Raw genomic sequence first — 21,806 nt, 5'->3', positions numbered from 1 at the left:
TAATTCAATGTGCTACAAAGCAGAGACGACATTTTTTAAACTCAATTAAATTATTTTTTCTTGAAGGAGCTGTAAAGGACAAGACATAGGTATCAGTACAGAAGAAAAAGGAGCCAAAAAAGTTCAACTTCTCAGAAATCTTACAAGGAGGTTTTTCCCATTTGCATATAGTTTAAGGATTGCTTAAAAGTGAGACAGGAGAATTTGACTTCAAAGGAGTGAAATATTACTTGATGTGCAGCCGAGGTATGGATTTCCATGAAAACCAGCCAAACAACGGCAGTCTGTTCCATGATTGATGGGAATACAAACGGCGTTGAGACCACAAGAATCTTCGAAACATGGATTGACACAAATCCGATTTAGCCGATCGCAAACTTTATCTGAAGGACAGTCTCCGTTGTACTGACAAGATCGCTGAGATTTTGCTGCAACTACAAAATTAAAAAGAGAATTATTAAACTTTTCGAGTATACTCAAAAGAATTACCTTATACCAAAAAGAATTTGAGACGAAAAATTTTGTGGACTAAATTCAGCTTTCTGACAAATTGCTATGTTTGTATTTTTAATGTCTACGATAATTGCTGGGACAATTAGTTCTAATTGAAAAATCACATAATCATACACACGAGCTGCCCATAATTCTCTCTTAAACCTCAATATGTAAGTAGCAAGAACAGCCCATCTCTACTTAGGGTCCAAACTTATGTTTATTTTCGACTAATGATACCCACTGATCTGAAGTCCCTTGAAAAGATTTTAAATAAATAGAGAAATACTTTGAAAAACACTAAAATTTAAAAAATACAAACCTTCAGTGCAGCCAACGTAAGCGTTGCCTTCATAGCCTTCAATACAGCCACAGGAAGCTCCGTGGTTTGTGTTTGAGCAAATGGCATTTTGAGCACATGGGTTGTGAACATCACAAGGGTGTTGACAAATTTTGTTTATGCAGGCCTCCATGAATGAGCAGTCCGCATTGGTAACACATGATACTGAAGGGTATACGAACAAAAGAAAATGATAGGAAAGGAAGAGACATGGTTTCCAACAAACCAAAAGTTGAAAAGATGTTTTTTGCCATAAAAAACCATATTTATAGTACATATTTTACATAAATACATGAAAAAAATAGTAGAATAAAAATAACTTTATTGTTAGTATGTATTCAGCAATATACATATTAGAGAAACTTCAGGCTGCACTCCCCCCCCCATTCCCAAAGCATTAGCACCGTGGTTAACAGTCTCGACATTTTTAAAAATATCTAATCTCATAATGTTGGTGTAATATTTTCAAAGACAGCCCCTTTTTTAAAAAAGATTATTTTTTGGTCAAGACTTGTTTAGAGTCTTTGGATTCACAATTACATGAATTATGAAAAAAATTGAATACCTAATAATTCAATGTCACCTCTTTCCATAAAATGTTCATATTTTTTTAATACATCAGATGATTTCGAACTTTCAGGCACATTTCCCTTAACTGACATGTTAAAACTTCAAACTGCATAGGGTGATAGAAATCAGTTCAAGTTACTCTCACTTGTTTTTAATACAACACAAGAAGGAAAACAAAGCATAATAAACAGCAATTTACTATGACGAGAATGAGGAGATGTGGTCACCAACATTGTAATCAAACAGTGCTTGGTAGAGGAAATTATTTACAAATCTAAACATGAATACAAATACTTCTAGAAAAATTCTCTTTTCAAGAACATTTTCCTTCGCTTACCTCTACCTGTAATTTCCAGGGAATCACTGCTATGATAATGTACCAGATTTGTTCATGGAGGATAAAATACAGTCATATCTTGCTATTATGTTTCCCAATATAATAAACCACTTTTTCCGGCGAGATTATTCAGATCTTGGAGGTTGTGGCCAATCGTTTCTGATTGTAGCTTTTATCAAAATAACACTTTTCTAGATAAAACTTTCTACTTTGAATTTACCTGCGAATTCGTTACTTATAACAAGATAAGACTGTATTGTAAAGAAAAAACATTTTCCAAAAATTGTAAAGAATATTTAAAAAGCGAAATATGTAGGACTAACTCTCTTCAATGAGGCTGAATTTCAGCCAGCAATCCTCAGCAGGATGAGCTCTTCGAAATTGAGGGAAAGCGTTTTGAACATTCGGCCCACTAGAGACAAAAAAGGATCTGATTTTAAGGAAAGCATATCTTACATGGTTCAGGAAGAAAGCACTTGACAGCAGGATCTCCTTCATAACCTGGGGGACATTTACAAACGGGTCTGTGCTTGTAGACTTGACATTCGGCAGACGGAGCACATGTTCCTGCCAATGCGCACAAATCTCCACATTGTCCATCATAACATGCCTCAATCTCAAGACAGTCTGAGTCAGACTGGCAAGGATGAGGAAACTTAGCGGTTCCATTCACTATTGAATATTACACCATTGATAGATTAGTATACACACACATATTTACAGCACACGGATACACATTTAAATACATATGTACAAGAGGCTGAGTGCATCTGAGATATGTCATTGAAAGCAGTGCGGGGAAGCAGAGGGGGTAACTACAATCCACATTTCAGAATATATCGATAGTGTGAGTCTGCAACCACGCATTTTGTTTGAAAAACTCCACTCCTATTATGTTTTTTGAAAGGAGAACAAATCGACATCATTCTTTGAAGTTTTTATAGAATTTTTTTGCACTGAGAAGAGAAATTACAGCAGTTTTTGACGATGGCCTTTTGGTAGTTTTCCTTTTAAAAAAATAAGTATCACAGGAAGTCGCAAACCGAGATACATGGTTGTGGACTTACACCGTCGATATTCAGTCTAAAATAGAATTGAGCTTGTTTGGCCATATATTTTCTGCTATTAAAAATTCAAAGTTGATAGAAAGTAAATATTTCAGGAAAACAGAGATTATTTTGAACATATTTTTCTCAGTTTACCATGGACACGGGTGGATTCTTATCTGTTGAACTTGGTTTTTGTAGGTGCTTAATATCTTGATCAAAACTGAGACATCACTAAAACGCTCATGAGAATGCAGTAAGGAAATTTCAGGAAATTCCTTACTAGATCATAAAAAATCTGGCAAATCTAGTACTTTTGTGAGCAAGATCAAGCAGATATTCTTTGATGAAAGGGTTCAAAAAATTGACAGCATGAGAACAAGGAGACTGAAGATGAATTATTTTGGGGAGAGAGATGAGTGCTTCATAAGGCTAATTGACATGTGACTCGTCTCAGTAAAGATCTTGTAAAACAGATGCACCCAGAAGCGAGGATGAAAACAGGCATATTTAAAATCTATCTACAGAATATATAAATTACAAAAAAAAAATTGCATCATTGGATGGGTATGTTAGCGAATTCATTTTTCAAAAGAGTCCTGAATTTTCTAGAAATGTCCCCTTTTGTCACCCAGTATAATTCAATAATTTACACAAGCAATTTTAGGCAGATAAAAGGGATTGATCGCAATATCAAATTTTTGAATAAATCACAATGATTCATCAAATTGAATTACATGAGCCATCGAAGCAATTATCAAATCTTTGAATGAGGTCAAATAATGGCAAAAGAGTTTTCAGTAGTTCTTTAAAATAGCTTTCTCTGCTTCTAATGCCACTCCACAGCCCTTTATATACAACTGAAGAAAGGGCAATTATGTACACTTTAAGGTAGATGAAAAAACTGTACAAATGCACACAAAAAAGAAACATACATATGTACATGATAAGTTAGAAAAAGTCATACTAAAAACAGACAAGTGGAAGATGTGTTGCTATTTCTCAAAGAATTTAGAAATCCAATTTCTCAGGTTATTTATTTACAACGTTTCTTACCAATAATGTATTCAATGATCAGGGGTGCTACCCCAACACACTCGTATCTGTACAAAATTGGACAAAAATAAGGACAAAAAATAGGATGGGTGGTTGGGTGAAAAATGAATGATTCATCAAAAACGACAAAAGAAAGAAGATAGAAGGGAATTGGAGAAAGAAAGGTATGTTATGTATATCACAAATCTGTTCTTTTACAATTATAACCATTATGCAAAGCCTATTTACTCTCACTTCAATAGGACAATCTACATGAATTTTTAATTCTAAGAGAAAAAAGTGATCTCATGTACATTCAAGGAATCTTACCCACTTCATCTAGATTTGAACCATATAATAGTCACAAAAATTCAAAGAGAAAGATATTCTTTTAAAGAAAATGGAGCTCACAGAAAAATTTACAAAAGTTTCATCAAAGAAATTGGAAAGACAGCCAAGTCAAGAGTAAGAGAATGAAGGTTGCTCCATTGTTTGATCCGTTTTCTTCTTCAGACTTCTTGATCGGCCCTTGCTGAACGGATAACCCAAATGACTTGCGTCCAATAAATTCTATTAATTTCCGAGGTCTGGAGGAGGAGAAGAGGGAGAGGTTTCGAGATGAGGGAGAGGGTGTTTTCTCAAAACAGCAACACATCAATGGAAATTTATGTTTCTAATTAGTGAATATTGATTAAAAATGGTGAAAATCAAAAACCACTGATATGAATTTGTAAACAATCATAGAGTTTTGCAAACGTTTAGGTCTGAGCTCATTTAGAAATGCTACAGAAGGCAGAAAGAGGAGGGAATTTTAATTTTTTCTTCATCTTCACGTTTCATAGTCTTTAATTCTAAAACTTTTTTTCTTCAAAATTTTGAGATGTTGATATCCATTTTTGATACTACTCCTATTTTCTCAACCATGATTATGTCTTGGATTGAACAAAGAAGGGAATTACTTTTGGTGACTCGACTGATTCTGACGCTGAAAAATGAAGTCTGTAAAACCAAAAGTAAGTCGTTTGAGAATGAATCATTTACTGAAATGAATGAATGAATCATTTACTTGGCGATGAAACTAGACTTCAAAGAGAATTAATGTTCTACAGAGCAGGATAAAAAAATTCATATCACTGATTTATGACTGAAATTCATAAAAATTATGAAACTGTATGAAGTGAGGATTCAAACAGACACTCTTACTTTTCATGCAGGCTCCGGTGAAAGGATCGCACCTCACACCAGGAGGACAATGTTCGCAGCCTGGCAGAGGTGACTGGGTTCGACCTGAAATCAAAGCAATAAAAGGAAAGGATAACGAACAAAGTAGTCATTGAGGAGGCCCGAGATTACCAGGGAAAGATTAAATACAGCACATAGATAATTCAACCTTGATAGAAGTGGGAGGGAGGAAAACAGAGACAGGATCTGTTTTATTAGCCGCTACATTTTCATTCATTTGGACAAACCTATATTAGCTACACAGTAACACTTAGACTTGTATAGAATTAAGCAAAACAGTCTCACGAAATCTCATCTCCTATTTTAATTTTTTGCAAGGAAACCAACCAATATATCTTGCTTAAAATTTTGTGGAAATAATCTTCATACGAGTAAAAAATATTGCAACAATTTTCGGGTGAGGATATTGGTTGGTTTTTTTCCAAAAAATGAAACTAGGAGATGGGATATTGAAACACGGCAATAAAGATGTGACTGTTTTCTTCTAATTTCAGAGCCATTCGTTGAAGGCATTTGATAGTTTGCTAAAAATTGAAAACTTGCAAAAAAGTAGAAGATTGATAGGGTCTTATAAGCTGTTGAGATGAGATTTCGGATACTGTCCATAATATTGTTTCATATTGGGTAGCATTGGAATTTAAATTTAATTTATTTTTTGAATATCCTTGTGGTTAGAAGAGACTCGTGTCAATTTGCTTTTTTTGAAATCAATTGCAAAATAATAAACTATACTGCACTTTAAAGAAGTTCAAATTTAAAAATTACTTACTAGCAGGATCAATGACACAATGGCATCCATCACAGTAGTGATTGGGGCCACAATTTGAATTTTTGTGGCACGAACAAACTGAAAGAAACATTAAAAGGACCATGAAAACAAGGGAAAAAGTGAGAAAACTCTTAGTAAAGCAACATTCAATTTAAAATTATTCATATCTTGAGACTTTAATTAAGGCTTAACCTGACGGAGAGCTTTCCATAATGGATGAATTCACTGGTCTCTTGAAGCTCCTATACAAAATTTATGCATTTTCTCCCGCTATTTGCACGTACTTGTTGTGCTATATAAAATGGGATTTTTGTGACATTCATGAGCAATGTATACCACCTTGACACTTAAATACAATAATGCTTCGCTACTATCATTTCTACCTTTACAATACACTGAAAGCTTACAATTTGAAAGACAGTCAGTGTTTTTTTCTACCTGGTTAAACAAATTATCCAACTCTTCCAGAGACTTACGATATTTCAAGCAGACTTCTGAAAAGGAAGAATTGTGAGTGAAATACACTTCTCAGCACACACAAAGATAACAAGTGATACCTGACATAAAACAAAAAATAAGACAATCACCTTTGACACAAACAGGTTGATGATTTTGCACTTGACAATCATGTTGATTGGTACAAGGATTATTCATATGGCAAGGATTTTGACACTGGTTATTTATGCAGGCCATATTCAGGGCACACTCTTCATTGTCCACACAACCGACAGCTAGAATAAACGAAAAATTCTGTTAACATTTTTTGATGGAACAAATGACAGAAACAGGAAAGAATCTTTGAGTGACACTACCTGTAAAATTTGTAGTTTAAAGTGTTGAAAGAAAAATTGAAGAACAGTCCATTTACGAAGAATTCAGTCCCAAAATAGAACCTGCTTTCAAAGCATTCCAAGAAATAAAGTCCAGTAGGCTAATAATTGTAAATACAATTCATAGAATGTTTCCACAGGAGAACAGTGACACATTTGAAGAAACACAGTAAAAAAAAAAAAAAAAAAAAAAAATTAATTGTCATTTTTTTGCCTGAGGGAGAGAGAAAGAGAGAGACTTAGATTACATGAAAATCGAATATACACCGGAGTGCACTGTAGATGTAACAATAATGACAGTTTAGAAGATAGTGACACCTGTTTTTATAATCATGAAGGTACAATTTGAGAACATAAAAAAATGAAAATTATCTACAATGCTAAGTTTTAGAAGTCTCCAAGTTTAATCACTAAAAGAAAACTGCAAAAGACAAGAGAAGAAAAATACATCAGCAACTAAGGTATGTTACCAAGCGCATTATAGTATAACTGACATTTCCTAGTTTATGGATTTTTGTAAGAGGGAATTTCTTATGATTTTAAAGATAAGATTATTGCGGAAAATAATTTAAAATATTAGCTAAACCTTTCAATACTACAATCAAATGCTCTAGGATTAAAGAAAAGTTAGAATAATGACCTGTAATGTATGGTCCACGAGTTCCAACCAAAGAACTGTGGGAATTAGTTATTTATACACGACTGCTGCCTATTAAAATGGGCATTACGTAGTGGGTAGTTGTTTTTATACTCATATCAAAATACAGTAACCATCAGCAATAGAGAGCAAGACCAAAGAAGCCACATATCTTTTTAAAAAAAGTAAAAACTAAATAACATGCAGGAAAAATTTAGCTATAGTTAAAGTGATCATGCAATACCTTACCAACTATGAAAATATATACACTCTGAAGTTCTTTAATTTTTCAAAGATTTTACCAACCAAAGCAAGATTTTGCTGTAAGAATGACATTTGTCAAAAATTGCCAGGCAGCAATCGCAGCATGGCAATTAACTTTCTTCCGAGCTATAACTGATGGATAAAAAATTGTATGACCTTGCTAAAATGTGAGTAGGCAAGCGCAAGAACAAAGAGGGCAAACAATTGATAAGCAAGCTTGCGTAATAAGTCAAACCATGCTTGAAGGAATGAGGTGGCTAAGTATACAGTGAGAGCAGAAATTAACGCATGAATAAGTTATTCATGCAATTCATTTCATTGGGCAACGGAAATTGTAAAGATGACTCACTATGAAGGTGACAAAAAGCACCACTGCAAAAAAGATAAATTATTATAGAGGGGGGTGATGATGGTAGAGCTGAGTGGGTAACCCCAAAGTTCCAGGGGAAAATTCAAAATGCAAAGAGTGAGGAACTCGGACCAACTTGGAGGTAAATGGATAGTAAATCAAGGAGAGTGCTGGACCCATGCCAAATAAAACCAGGCGAATCAGCTGAAATAAAAAAGAAAGTTCCGTTAATACCAGAACAAAACTGGAGAGGGATAAATTACACTTGGAAAGCAAATGAGAAATTAGAACTGAGAAATCAGTAAACTCATTTTCTTTATTTTTATTGGTCACTAGTGACTTAAAAATGAAGTGACAGAACATTATAATTCCGAACAGAGTCAAATAATGCCTTCTTGGTGCAGTTGTGAAATTTTTGAGAAAAAGAAAACACATTCTCAGCTTATTTTTAAACCAGGGTGGCAATAAAGTTTCCTAGATAGCGTAATCGGCCCATAGAGAAGTAAAACAACCTCTATCGGTTTATTAACTTCTAGAGATTTGTAATACTTTTCATGGAATATTTTCCGAGCAAAAAGTGAAGATTAAAAAGGGGAATAATTTGTGTATTGAAAAATGAAGAAAAAAATGAGAAACCTGTAACACTGACTCTTAATTGCTGCAGATTTAGAGGATCTCGTATACTAGGTAATCTTACTAAATAGTATTAAACTCTAAAAATGCAATGCATTTACACCTGTACGGCACTTAAAACAAATGAAAGCTGTAAAAAAACACATGTCAGTAGAATTCAGGAAATCCTTTCATAATTAATACCGCATGGCGCACACAGATCATTCCAAAGACAGCAATGAGACCTATTGAAAGCATGATTTCATGCATTAAAATTCTTCAGCGAGGAACAAAAATCGAAAAAAGCAATTAAAATAAGGAAAAATATTGCCATAGAAATTAAAGATGAAGCTTAAAAGAGAAACAAATAAAAATGATTTGCTAGAGAGGAAGAATAAACCTTTCAATTTGAAAACAAGAGAATATATGAAGCCTAAAAACAGGAGGACATATGGGAACTTACGATGAAGAAATAAATGAATAGACGAGATCAAAAAATATAGAATTGAAATAAAACTCGTGCAACCGTACACTTAGGGGTAAAATTATACAAGAACGAAGATAGAGGAATTAAGTTTGTCCTTGAAAGCTTTGAAAATTACACACGGGAGGAAAGAATAATTTTACATCAAAGAGTGTTTCAATGGTTTTAAAGAAAACCTTCTTTTACGGTGATATTGTACAGAATTGAGATGTATAAAAAATTAAATTATAAATATATTTGGAGTCAGGGATTACAAGAGATATTCTGATTACTGTCCCATTCAAAAAATATATAACTTACTCTGAGAGACAGAGGGAGAAAAACAATTTTTTGGACAGTTCTATGTACAAAACAAAAAGGAAGAGAAATTACCTCTCACACATCCGAATTTACTGTCAGCGCTAAATCCGACAGGACAAAATTTGCAAACAGGCTTGTGATCTTCAACATTGCAGGGAGAACGAGCGGGACAACTGAAATTGGCGCATGGATTGATGCACAAGTAATTGCGACATGCTAAATCAGGGGGGCATCCTGAGTCTCTCATACAAATGGACAATGTAGACGGTTGACAATCTTTGGTGCACATACAGACAGGTTGATGGGCAAGAACACTGCAGGTTTTGTTGGCCGAACAAAGAGTATGTTCGCATGGGTCACTACATTTACTTTTGTAACACGCTAAATTTGAAGGGCAGTCATCATTATTTAGACACTCTACCTTGTTTGGTGAGCAAATCAAGTCTCCATATTCATTGACTGCATAACCGGTTTCACAAATACACACGGGCTTGTGATTTTGAACATGGCACTTTTTATGATTTGTACAGTTTAAAATATTTTTATTGTCTATATAGAGACAGGGATTTTTACAAAACCCATCAATACACGTCAAGTTTGATGGGCAATCACTATTTAAGGAACATTTTTGACTAGAGAGACTACTACAATTTGAGTCCAGGTAACAACCAGTCTTTGGAGTGCCAATGTAACATGTAGGACACGAACATTTAGGTCTATGGTTAACGGGCTCACATAAGGCGTTGAGACCACAAGCACCTTTAACACTGCACACGTCCAAACACTGATGATTTGAGCAAGTTTTGTCCGACTGACAGTCACTGTTGCTGCTACATTCTTTTTCTATGGAGGAAAAAGGGACATAACAAGAAATTGCTATACATTTAGACAGTCAAAATGCAAAAAAAGTAATAATTTACACATATTTTACAAAAATAGACGGTGCACTGTCTTGATGAAAGAATCTTTTACAATTTTACTAGTATTCAAAAAGTGAAGTCTAACACAGCAAAATTTAAAGTCTGTAGGGCCAATGGACAGTCCTTAACTAAGTCACCATGACAAAAATTGCAGATGTTGAAGATATCGATGGTTAAACTCAGAAACGGCATATCTGCATTCAGAACTTTGCAAATATCCTAATTTTACTTTTTTTTTAAATTAGAGAACAGAAAACAAAAATGTTTTGAAAATTTCTGTGATTTTAATTATATTTTTTAGGAAGTTTACAATGGAAATTTCAATCAAGTTGGCCTTTTGCCTTTGAATAAATAAAATAGGAACTGATATTTTGAAACAAGGGTGATCAAAGTACATTCTCTTGGAGTTCAGTCAGTGATATGATGCTTACAGATGTTAATTATGAGTTGTATGAACAAAGATTCTTCCATCACGAAGTTACCCAAAGAATATTTACATAAAAGAGTTTATTAAAATGAATCAAAATGTGAAAACATTCATTGCTCAACTTCAATCATGTCAATTTTAAAGATCAAGACAAATGCAACTGTTTGGTTCTTTCCACTTGGGGGCAAAAAAATCAGTGGTCAATGATAACCATATTTAAAAAAAAAAAAAAAAAAAAAAAAAAAAAAAAATTACACCTACACAAGATAAAGTATAGAAGAAGGAAGAGTATCCACTTCAAATTAAGGAAAAGCTTCGATGATCTGTTCTAGATGCAAAATATACGAAGCTCATTCATTTTTTAAAAAAAAAAAATTTGTGTAAGGATGGATCTAAATTACTTTTTCATAGATGAATAAAAAAACATTTTGATTACATGATTTGCGGAAGAATGATATCTTAAATGCAATGGTGTAATGGTGGTTCAACTCATAATAAGATTTCTATACAGAATTGCTCTAAATAACCAAAAGCAGGAGGAAGCAAAAAAAGGGACTCTATTTTGTACAAGGATCAACTATTTCGAAAGGTTTTAAATCTGTATACCCATCATCTTTCATTCACAAACCAAATAATTTCATAACATAAGTGCAGATGGAAAAATATAAGGAGATATATAGGTGGGATGAAAAAAATATTTCTTCTCAAAAAGAGGAGAGTATTTACAGAGCAAAAACAGAGAAATATTCGTAAAAGCAAAGAATAATAGTTGTCAGTCTGATTGAAGGAAATAATGATTCAAGGAAGAACAGGAATTTCTAATGCTCTTCCTGGAAAAAATGAGATTGAAAGAAGACCCTTGATATGTAAAAATATGAATGACATAATTTTCGTTTGTAAAAGATGGTTGAAAAATCCAGCTGACAATAAACAATAATTTTACTTGAATTTTGAGGAGATTTTTTTTCCCTCTTTCCTGAAACTCTCTGATATCACGAATTCAGTCACAAAACTTACTGACTCCACACAAATTGGCCTCATTTAGATCAGATCTAAAATCCCTGCTTTCTAGATAAATTGAGAAATAATGGTCAAGGGTTTGTTGAAAAACTTAAATTCATGGACACACGTTCACCTCTACAGTAGGGATTTAGTAGGTGGTCCCAGTAAATTTGAATTTTCTCACAAATACCTCGATGCGTTTTAAAATTGTGGGCTTGTTTTAAACCTGAGAGTGTGTTAATACGTACTATTTCACCAATTTGATATACCACTTTTAATTTGGAAGATATAAAAGGAGGAAACTCACTTAGTAGATGAACCTTAAATGCTATGTTCTCATTTTAGTTCCTCTCCATTGAGACAAGAAAAATAATGATTTTTTATTATGATTGAGTTAGGATGAGTTGAAAGGAAATTGTAAAGTGATCGGAAAAAGTCTAGACTAAAAATAAAAATTTTACCTGGAATGCAATCTTTGTTTGGATTCCCGACTGTTCCAGGGGGACATTGACACGAATAATCTGAGTCAACTAGCACACAATGTGCTCCTTTGCCACAGCCACTGACACGACAATCCACTGGAATTCTCTTGGCGAAACCTGTATAGTTGAAATTTTGAGTTTATTAAGAAACATTATTAATCATACTCATAAGAAAAAAGACAGGAAAACAAAATTTTTGAAAAGTCAGAGCTGAAAAATTCAAAAATTGATTCCAAAAAGAATGAGAAACAATGTTGAAATCAGTGCTTACATTCTGAGTCTGGGTCTCCGACTGGGAATTCCAGAGGACAGTAACATTCAGGTTCTGAACCAGAGGTCATGCGACAAAGAGCATTTTTTCCGCAAACATGACCGCTACAGGCATCTAATCTGTTGGTTTCACAATTGCAACCTTTAAGAGGGTCACCACTGCAGCCGGGTAAGCACGAGCACTCATAGCCATTGTTGACATCCCGACATCGGGTGTTTTCACCGCAGGGATTGCGGGCACACCTATCTGCACCTGTAAAATGAAATGAAGCTGTTTTGAAATCAAAGTATGTTAACAATTGAAAAACTGAATACTATCCTCTTCGCATGGATACAGCATGCAATGGCTCCTTGAGGACACAGTACTTAACTTCCCGGATTTGACGAAATGGATACTAGTTATCCAGCTTGGGGAGGTAATCTTGGTTTACAAATATTTCAATAGTTATGAATAAAACCAGTCAAAATACTTCCTTACTTTGCATAACTTATATTTTAGTTGGTGGAAGGATCAGGGGATTATAACACTGAACAATTCAAGTCAAAGAGCTGAGAAGAGGAGTTCACTGACTTAAAAATGCACTTGCTCTAATCAGATCCAAATTAATTGTCAAAAAGAGTTTAAAATCAATTTTGACTCCTGTTTTTCACCTTTATATTTTAGTGAACGCAACCTTTTGGATTTGTATACAGCGGGTCTGGGAAGATGCTATCGATCGATTAGGAACTTTGTATCTGGCACCCAATTGTAAGTATTGCAAGATGAGAAGGTCTACTGATTGGTTTTATCTTTTTCTCTTCCATTTTAAATTAATTTTATTATTTCATATCCACCTATGAAAAAGCTAAATTTGTATTTTGGTACTAAGTGCTTCATTGGTCAATGTTTATCATTATGATATTAATACTTTACAAATTTAAATTCAGTTGTAATAAAGATAAAGCAGGACATTAGATTAACACCTACTCAGAAACATATACCTGCAAGGTGTTACAAGATAAGGAAAGGTGGTTTTTTTACATGTTTTTGAATAACTGATCAAAGTGAAAATACAATACTGAATTGATAATAATGAATTTCTTCAAAGCAATTAAATCTCACTTACACCCTTCTCCAGTTACACCTTTGGGACAGTCACAACGGTATGAGCCGTGTTCGTTGATGCACTTTGCGCCTGCAACACATGGGCTGTTAACACACTCGTCAATATCAATACAGCCTAAAAGGGGGTCACCAGTGAACCCTGGTCGACAAACACAGCGAGGAGGATCATGCGGATTGCATTCAGCATTGATTCCACAGCTCAACATTTCACATGGACCTGAAAAAAGCATTAGTAATCAAGTTTATAAAAAATTAAAACAGTATTGAAAAAGATAGATACGAATTCGCACATTCTTCAACTACTAATTGTGCTAGAAATTAGACCAGAGTAACAGGAACATCTAAATTTCACATGGTTCACAGGCATGAGAAGAAAGCGATAACTTTAAAAAATAAATAAACTGTGAAGAATGTTTGTAAGTTCATTTGATGGAATGAGAAGATAAGCACTGAGTTAAGAGTACTGCTAGGTAAAATAAAAATGCAAAAAATTATTGAGAAAGAAACATACTTTTACACTTGTTCCCATCCAGCCTGTCTGTGATAAAAGGAGGGGGACAGACACATTCTCCTGGTTGAATGCATTTCTCATTGGCCTGACAATCATGGTGGTTGAAGCATTTAATCTGTGCAGGAGAACACAATATATATGGATCTCCAGATGTTCCTTGGTTACAGAGACACTCATAGCCTCCTCTTTTATTGATGCATTCCGCTCCGTAGCCACATGCTTGTGCAATTTCAGCACATTCATCAATATCTGCACAGTAAATTAAGGACGAAATGTAAGTTAGGGATATTCATTTGTGTTGATTGAAAAAAAAAAGTGATCAATTAAATACTGAAGTTTTGAAATTTTTGAAAAACCGTGAAAAATATCGAGGAATTTACACATTTCTTTAAAAACAATAAATCCCTCAAGAATCCTGTGAGAAAGCTGCGTTATAAACAAAATGACTGCATTAGTGCATTCACAGTAAAGGAAACGAATTTCCAGAATATATTCAGAAATTGGGAGGAACCTATGTGCTACCTACCTTCAAAATAAACATCAATCTCCAGTGAATTTGCTGTGCTGTTTAGCAAAATTTAAATTCAATCAATTGAAAAAAAAAAAAAAAAAGCGATGGAAAACAAGAGCAGAGTGAATAAAATCTCTGAACATCTGTGAACATTTGCAACTATCATAGCATAAAAATGGGCTTAATTGATAATAAAGCTCAGAAAAAAGTGTTAGGATCGTTGTAAAGTGAGGCATTAAAAGTTTAGTTATGTACATTTGTTCATTAAATACCTTCACAAACTCCATCTTCTTGGCGACGGAATCCTTTAGGGCAAGCGCAATAACTGACTTGTCCAGCGATAGTGATACACTCGGCTCCATTTGGACACTGTCCATTATCGCAACCTGCGAGAACACATTCTCCATTCAAGAGTTGATAGGGGTGCTTACACTGGCACTCCGATGAGTTACACTCTGTAAAAAAAAGGAAAATCTTCTTAACTTCGGGTTTCTATTTACACATTTAAGAACTCTTACAGAAAAAAAGAAAGAAAAGAGAAAAACAGTACAGCATGATGTAAGTCTTAACTCTGGAAATTTAGAGTGCAGCTTCTTTGTACCTGTGAGATTCAGGTGTCAAAATTTGTCATTCAACTCTCCAAGCTTTGAGAATCAGGAGAATTTCTGTAAGCTCTAGCCAACAAACTTGGTAAAATGAGTAATTATTGGAAATATAAAAAAAATTCAATTATTTTTTGTCAAGAATCTTTTCTCTGCTTTTGAGGGAAATATTCGTTGATGGCAGTAGCATAAGGAAAACAACAATTACTCACCCTCACAACTGTTGAAAGGATTGCCGTTGAAGCCTGGAGGACATTGACAATCGTAACTTCCAGGCAAGTTTTTGCAAATGGCATTGACACCACAAACTGGTTTATCGCGCAGTTCTGTGCATTCATTTACATCACGACACTTCCCTGTTTTTGCATCGCGTAGGTAGCCTCGTTGACAAATGCATACACTTTCCTCTAAAAAATCGTCTCGAATACACAATTCAGATCCAGGACATGGGTTTTCGGGACCACATCCGATTTGAATTTTTGCCTGACTGCAACCTGAAGAAAAGAAGGGAAAGTGGTAAGAATTTCAGGATATCATGTTTGATAACACTTTTAGGTTGTGCACATTGTTTGTTCTCCAGAGACACCATTTTTGGTAATTAATTAGTGTAAACTGGAATTCACAATTATGATTTCTGCTGATTTGAATTCTTTGTCGATTTTAAAATCAATTTTTGTCAAAAGTTCAAGCCTCCTGTATTTTTAAAAAAATGTTCTGGAGAGTCAACGTATATGATGATTTCAAGAAGTACCGCAATATTTGTTGCGAATAGCCAAAAATATTTTTCATCTCGAATTATCAAAGTATGACTCACTTTCATCAGCAGTTTTGTCCTTGACATTCGTATTGCCTGAAATGTAACCATTTACTACACTTAGCATTCATGATTTTTTGGATAAATTCCTTTGCTTATATAAGGCCATTCATAAGTGCCCCAAAAATATCGATACAGATAAAAGGTTGAATGAAAATGAAGAAGCAAAGCAAATACCTTGTTTGAATGGGTCACCAACAGTGCCCCCAGGACACTTGCAGCTAAAACTTCCTGGTTCATTATGGCAGACGGCACCGATTGGGCATGGGTTGTTGTCACATTCATCAATATCAACACATCCGTCTGGAGTTGTGCCGGTAAAGCCTGGGCTACAAACACAACTGGGCTCATTGTTGGAGATGACGCATTCCGCATTTGTACCACAGGACACAGCATCACATGGGTCTGAAAAAGAAATGCAGGGAAAATTAACGTGAGAATGGGTCAGAAAATGAACGAAAGAGTGAAATAACATTTAAGAACTGTGCAATTGCACTTACATTTTCATGGTTTAATTTAATTTCAATAAATCAACAATGTTGGTAACATTGACATTGTTTTAAATTGGCCAAGAGACAAGTGAATCAAACCACTACATTTTACATTTTTCCTTCAAAATTTCATGCAATAAAAAATTAAAGCAACAGTAAGTTAAGATAAATTAGTTAAAATATACTTACTGACACAATCTGAGCCAATATTTGGCTCTGGGCAGTGACAGAATTTCTTATCATAACAAATTGCGTTGCCTGGACAGTCTTTGTCAACCTTACAGGTTAAGATGGGCACACATTTTGTGGATGGATCTGGATCAGGCAGCCAGTCTGGCGGACAAGAACATTCAAAAGAGCCGACAGTGTTTTCACACAGTGCACCTTCTCCGCATGGATTTTGCTGGCACTCATCGATATCTTTAAAAATAATAGGAGAAATCTTAAATAAAGTATTTCTAAATTAAGTTACACACACACTTTAACATGAACACTTTTTTCTGACAACTGCTGCAGCATATACCACAAACGTGATATTACTGATATTATAAGCGCTACTCTAGAGTTGGTGCCACTTAGCTTGTTAAGCAGCATGTTATCCTCAGAGTTTTGGCAAAGTTCGTGAGTTCATCCAGAATCTGCCTTGCGGAGGAGAATAGGCGCCCTGGAACGGATCAGTTTTTCTATTTCTTTTCTTTGTGAATTGAGTTTATTTATTTCTATGTTACAAATTTGATCTTGTGTTATTGACTCAGGTCCTAATTTTTGCAGATGGTGACATGTGATGAAAGAATTTGAAGACCTCTTCCAAATTTGTATAAGCAACTGAGAAAATGAAATTTTTTATTGATACACTAAGGTATAAAAGCGATGTTTGCAGTCCATGAGAATTGCCTGTAGGAGGCCTGATAAAAAGAAGGAAGACTTACAAATAAGATACTGAGAATGCAGCTTCTACCATTCTGCCGCACTTAAGAAAAACGCCTTATGAACATTCCAGAATTGCCAAATTTCCTCCTATATAATGTTTATTTTTGAGGAGAGTTGTGAATATTTTTCTTGAAATTTTCAGATAATTTAGATCTGATTGTAAATAAAATTTTCTAAAAAATTGGGGTGAGGCAAATATTCACAGATGTCTCTGAAAATTTGAATTTTATTAAAATAAATTTAGCGATGTCTGAAGGCTCATACAGCGTTCTTCCTTGGCATGGCAGAATTGTCAAGCAATATAAATTTTGATCTAAGGAGGATAACTAAAAAGCAATAAATATGTTAATCAATACTGGCATTACCGAAGCATTGTTTGAAGGGATTCCCTGAATAACCTTGCTGACACTCGCAGTTGAAACCTCCAAGGGAGTTGGTGCAAATGGAGTTCAAGCCGCATTGACCATTCACACCGTGAACTTGGTCACATTCATTGATATCTGTCACAAAAAAAGGAGCCAATGGATGAAGCCACTAGATTTGTAAATATTACACATTTCTCCCGAGTTTCGATTACGCATTGATGAATAGTTTTTGATTATGTTTTTATCAATGATTTTTGATTATGCGTTCATCAATGATTTTTGATTATGCTTTCATCAATGAAGACCGGTAGGTCATAATTACGTCAATCGCAAGAGATCAGAGAAGTGAAAAATAGAGACAGCTTGGATACTACGATACTACTGGATACTATGATTAACTACAATGCTAATATATTCTACTTGCATAACAAATTCAATACTGCAAACAAGACAAAAACTACTTTAAAATAAATAGTAGAGCAAAATGAACAATGTACTCACCAATGCAGCCTGCTGATACATCTGCAGGACTAAATGTCCAACCCTCCTCACAGATACAGTATGCATCTTGTTCATTGTTTTTACAAAATGCATGTTCACCACATTTGATATCATCACATGGAGCTGAAATAAAGATGAATATTGGAATGTAAAAACGAAGGGAAAAAATTAATTGCTCACTTGTGGTACTCAATTAACTTTTTTATTAAATTGAATACTTTAACACTAGTAATTGAATAGACTCCACAATTTAGGGTTGTGCAGTTCCCAATTAATGAATTTCGTTTGTCTTCTCCATTCTTTTTTTTTTAACAAGACATGATGATCAAAGCTTTCTTTTCGTCTTTTTTTCAAAAGAAAATTCGTTTGTGAATTCCTTCCCCTAATTTATACAGGTTTAGTTATTTTCAAAGTAAATCATGAAAAAATTTCTACGGAGAGGTCATGCAAAATATTAGAGAAAGGCAATGACTGAAATCAGCAGATGGGATCTCATTTTTGTAAAACCTGCAAGCAAATTGATTTTTGGATTAGAAGGTATTAGCATAATTGTTTACTTCTTTACTTACGTTTGCATGGTATTTTTGGAGGTGCTCCAACATTTCCTGGAATACAACTACATTGAAAACTTCCCTGGGTGTTGTTACAAACAGAGAACGGTCCACAAGGAAGGGACAGACACTCATCAATGTCATGGCAAAGAGAACCTTGAGCTTTGAATCCATTCAGGCAAAAACATTGGCCTTCAATACACTCAGCATGCTCTGCACAATCTGAATTCACTGCACAGAGTACTGAAACGTCCACCTACAGATAAACAGAAAGTTATACAAGGGTGCCATTCAAAAGAAGATCAGAATATTTTTCCAGCTTGACAGCAGCTTGCAGTGCTATATCAGCCACCTGAGTTTTTTTTTTTTTCATTCATGTTGAGACAAAGTAGGTTCTGGCAGTTCATGTTTTATTTTCATAAGGTTCTTTCCTCAGGTTGCTTACAGTTCATTAATTTCTGGTAACCATTTTAAAATAGTAACTGATAATACAAAACTATGATGAAACTGAAGGAAAGCATATTTCTTCTATGGTGTTACAGAATCTTTGCTCTCATTTTATTTTATCGAAGGAGAACAAACCTATGCTATTGCCTGAAATTTTCATGCAAAATGCTTCACACAGAGAAGAAAAATCAAGAGAATTTTCAATTAATGATGTTGAGTATTTTTCCATCTAAAAAATAAAGCATGACAGGGTACATGTTACATTGTAAACCAAGATACTTGTTCCTGCAGTTTCACCGTCGATAAGTTCTCTTTTCTACTTTGTAATTTAGCTGAAGGTACAAACTTTGTGAATACGGGAGTATTTGTCTCTTTTATAAAAGTCAACACACCTGTTCACAAGCTACGGAGGGGTCTGGTTTTCCAGCAAATCCTTGAGGACAAGTACACGTAAATCCAGGATCTGTATTTTCACAGACTGCATTTTGTCCGCACGGTTTATCCAAAATAGCACATTCATCAATATCTAAAATTACAAAAATTGCAATTAGGATTACGCAATTATTAAAAACAGTTTCTATTTTTCAAATTGATGAACAATTAAGAGAGACTTTTTGAATGCAACCTGTTTTGAATATTTAAAATAGATAATGTGGGCTAATAATTCAATATGATTAAAAAATTATCGTAATGAACTTCAGGTTGGCTAAATACCCAAACCTGGCTGTGTCAAATTTTCAAAACCAAGATTTTGGCCAAGTAAAATTTATAGGAATTCACAATGCTGGTGGGATTATTTTGCACCAAATTTTATGAGAGGTATTTCAAAAAGTTTTCTCTCATAATAAAGAGTCCACAAAAAAAAACACAAATTAGAATTAGTGACTCTGCAAAAGAGAAGGCAATTTTGACCATTAGATGAGAAAAAAGAGGATAAAGCTGAAAAATACTCACCAACACACTTTCTATACGGATCTCCAGTATAATCTTGTCGACAAGAGCAAACAAAACTACCAACTGTATCTGTGCACACAGCATTTTCTCCGCATGGATTTGCACTGCATTCATTCACATCTAAATAATGAGAAAAAGAAATAATGAATGTCCAGAAATTCTGATATATTTGAGTAAAAAATTGTAAAGCTTTTCAAAGAATCAGACCCCGACAATAATGCAAATGATGAATGATGCAACTGTTATTTCATCTATGAGTCTGAAAGATTGTGATTGCACCCAGTGAAAAAGAGTTGTTCCAAAGATAAGATGCTATAATGCAAAATGTGAAAGTAAAAAGTAATAAAATAGAAGTGATGCTGAAAATACATTCCAAAAGGATATTTTTTCATTCATAAAAAGAGGACAGAGGTGCGCTGGAGGAACATTGATCAACTGACATTGATCGATATGAAGGGTAGTTTTGTAAATAATAACTTCTTTTGAAGGTGTCAGAATAATTGCATGCTTCTAGAAAGGGGAAATTCTTCTGAGGAATTCAATTTCTTAGGGAATAAGGCATCAGAAGAGTAACGAAAGTACAGACAAAAATCAAGTGTTGCAACTAACTCCAATCAAAGTTCACAGTAGAGAGAAGTAGAACCCCATTTGATAAGAAGATGAAAATATATTCCCACCAAAAGGTCTGAATTCAATGCAATCAAACAATGACCTAGACTAGACACCAGAGTGGAAGTTGCTTACCTGTTACTATGGAGGTTGTCGTTTACTTTACATTATTGTTTTATATCAAATAAATTTCTCGCAACACATGATGTTCTAACTCTTTTATGAATGACCAATAAAATGTCCCAATCAGACATATTGCAGATCATTCATACACAAGAATATTGATCACAAAGCTCGATTTGTATGGGTATACTTTGTCATCTTCCGCCTGAAGGTACGCATCTTGCCTACACTATTTCAGTATTGCTACAAACATTTTATTTTTTTCACGAAAGAATCGTTGCACAGCATTATTTGAAAATTTTAGCGTCTTTCCTAAGAGGTACAAAGAAAACCCTTCAGAAATTTCAGGCTTTTTGTGACGGCTCTCCGGTCATAGAATAAAATGTTAGTAAGATATACTGAAACAACTCAATCATTATACGTTCCTTTGTGCAGAGAACGACGATGTGTGAAGGACATTTAGAGCTCATTTTGATCTACTGTTTAATTATAAGGATAAGGTAAAAAACTTTTACAAAATCGAAGCAGACTTACCCATAGGATATATAATTACTTTTTACAGGTCTAACCGATTTTTCAAGGCTAAGGAGAATTTCAATCTGTGAATCCTTAAAAAGACTGAGACAAAAACTGAAAAAGTAAGAAATTGAAACGAGAAAAGATATTTAAAGTGAGACAAGAATATAAAGATAATCCCATGAATTTATGAGAGCACAGAGAGAAAAGAAGGTACTTACAATTGATGTAACCTGAACTGAATAACTTTGATTATTGAGTATTAAGACAAATTCTGATCATAACTAAATTGAATTGGTTGCATTTAAGAAAGACTGGTATGTTTCACATGATTGTGAAAGGACGTATACTATGAAAATTAAGATATA

The 21,806-nt window shown here is 34.3% G+C and overlaps 1 protein-coding gene across 1 annotated transcript in view; it reads right to left on the bottom strand.

The window, feature by feature from the left end:
- Positions 1-21,806, bottom strand: part of LOC109039134 (uncharacterized) — a 196,025-nt gene that overhangs the window by 49,756 nt on the left and 124,463 nt on the right. The window contains 20 exon segments of the mRNA XM_072300755.1: positions 231-434; positions 815-997; positions 2,196-2,411; positions 5,024-5,107; positions 5,832-5,909; positions 6,419-6,562; positions 9,380-10,150; positions 12,118-12,255; positions 12,410-12,661; positions 13,515-13,730; positions 14,025-14,273; positions 14,808-14,990; positions 15,350-15,631; positions 16,129-16,356; positions 16,632-16,862; positions 17,738-17,872; positions 18,239-18,361; positions 18,808-19,045; positions 19,629-19,762; positions 20,191-20,310. Of these exon segments, the coding sequence (XP_072156856.1) occupies positions 231-434; positions 815-997; positions 2,196-2,411; positions 5,024-5,107; positions 5,832-5,909; positions 6,419-6,562; positions 9,380-10,150; positions 12,118-12,255; positions 12,410-12,661; positions 13,515-13,730; positions 14,025-14,273; positions 14,808-14,990; positions 15,350-15,631; positions 16,129-16,356; positions 16,632-16,862; positions 17,738-17,872; positions 18,239-18,361; positions 18,808-19,045; positions 19,629-19,762; positions 20,191-20,310 (4,209 nt within the window).

Source organism: Bemisia tabaci, chromosome 5 (genome assembly GCF_918797505.1).
Source record: "Bemisia tabaci chromosome 5, PGI_BMITA_v3".
NCBI lineage: Eukaryota > Metazoa > Arthropoda > Insecta > Hemiptera > Aleyrodidae > Bemisia > Bemisia tabaci.
This window is presented reverse-complemented; position numbering and strand designations above follow the sequence as displayed.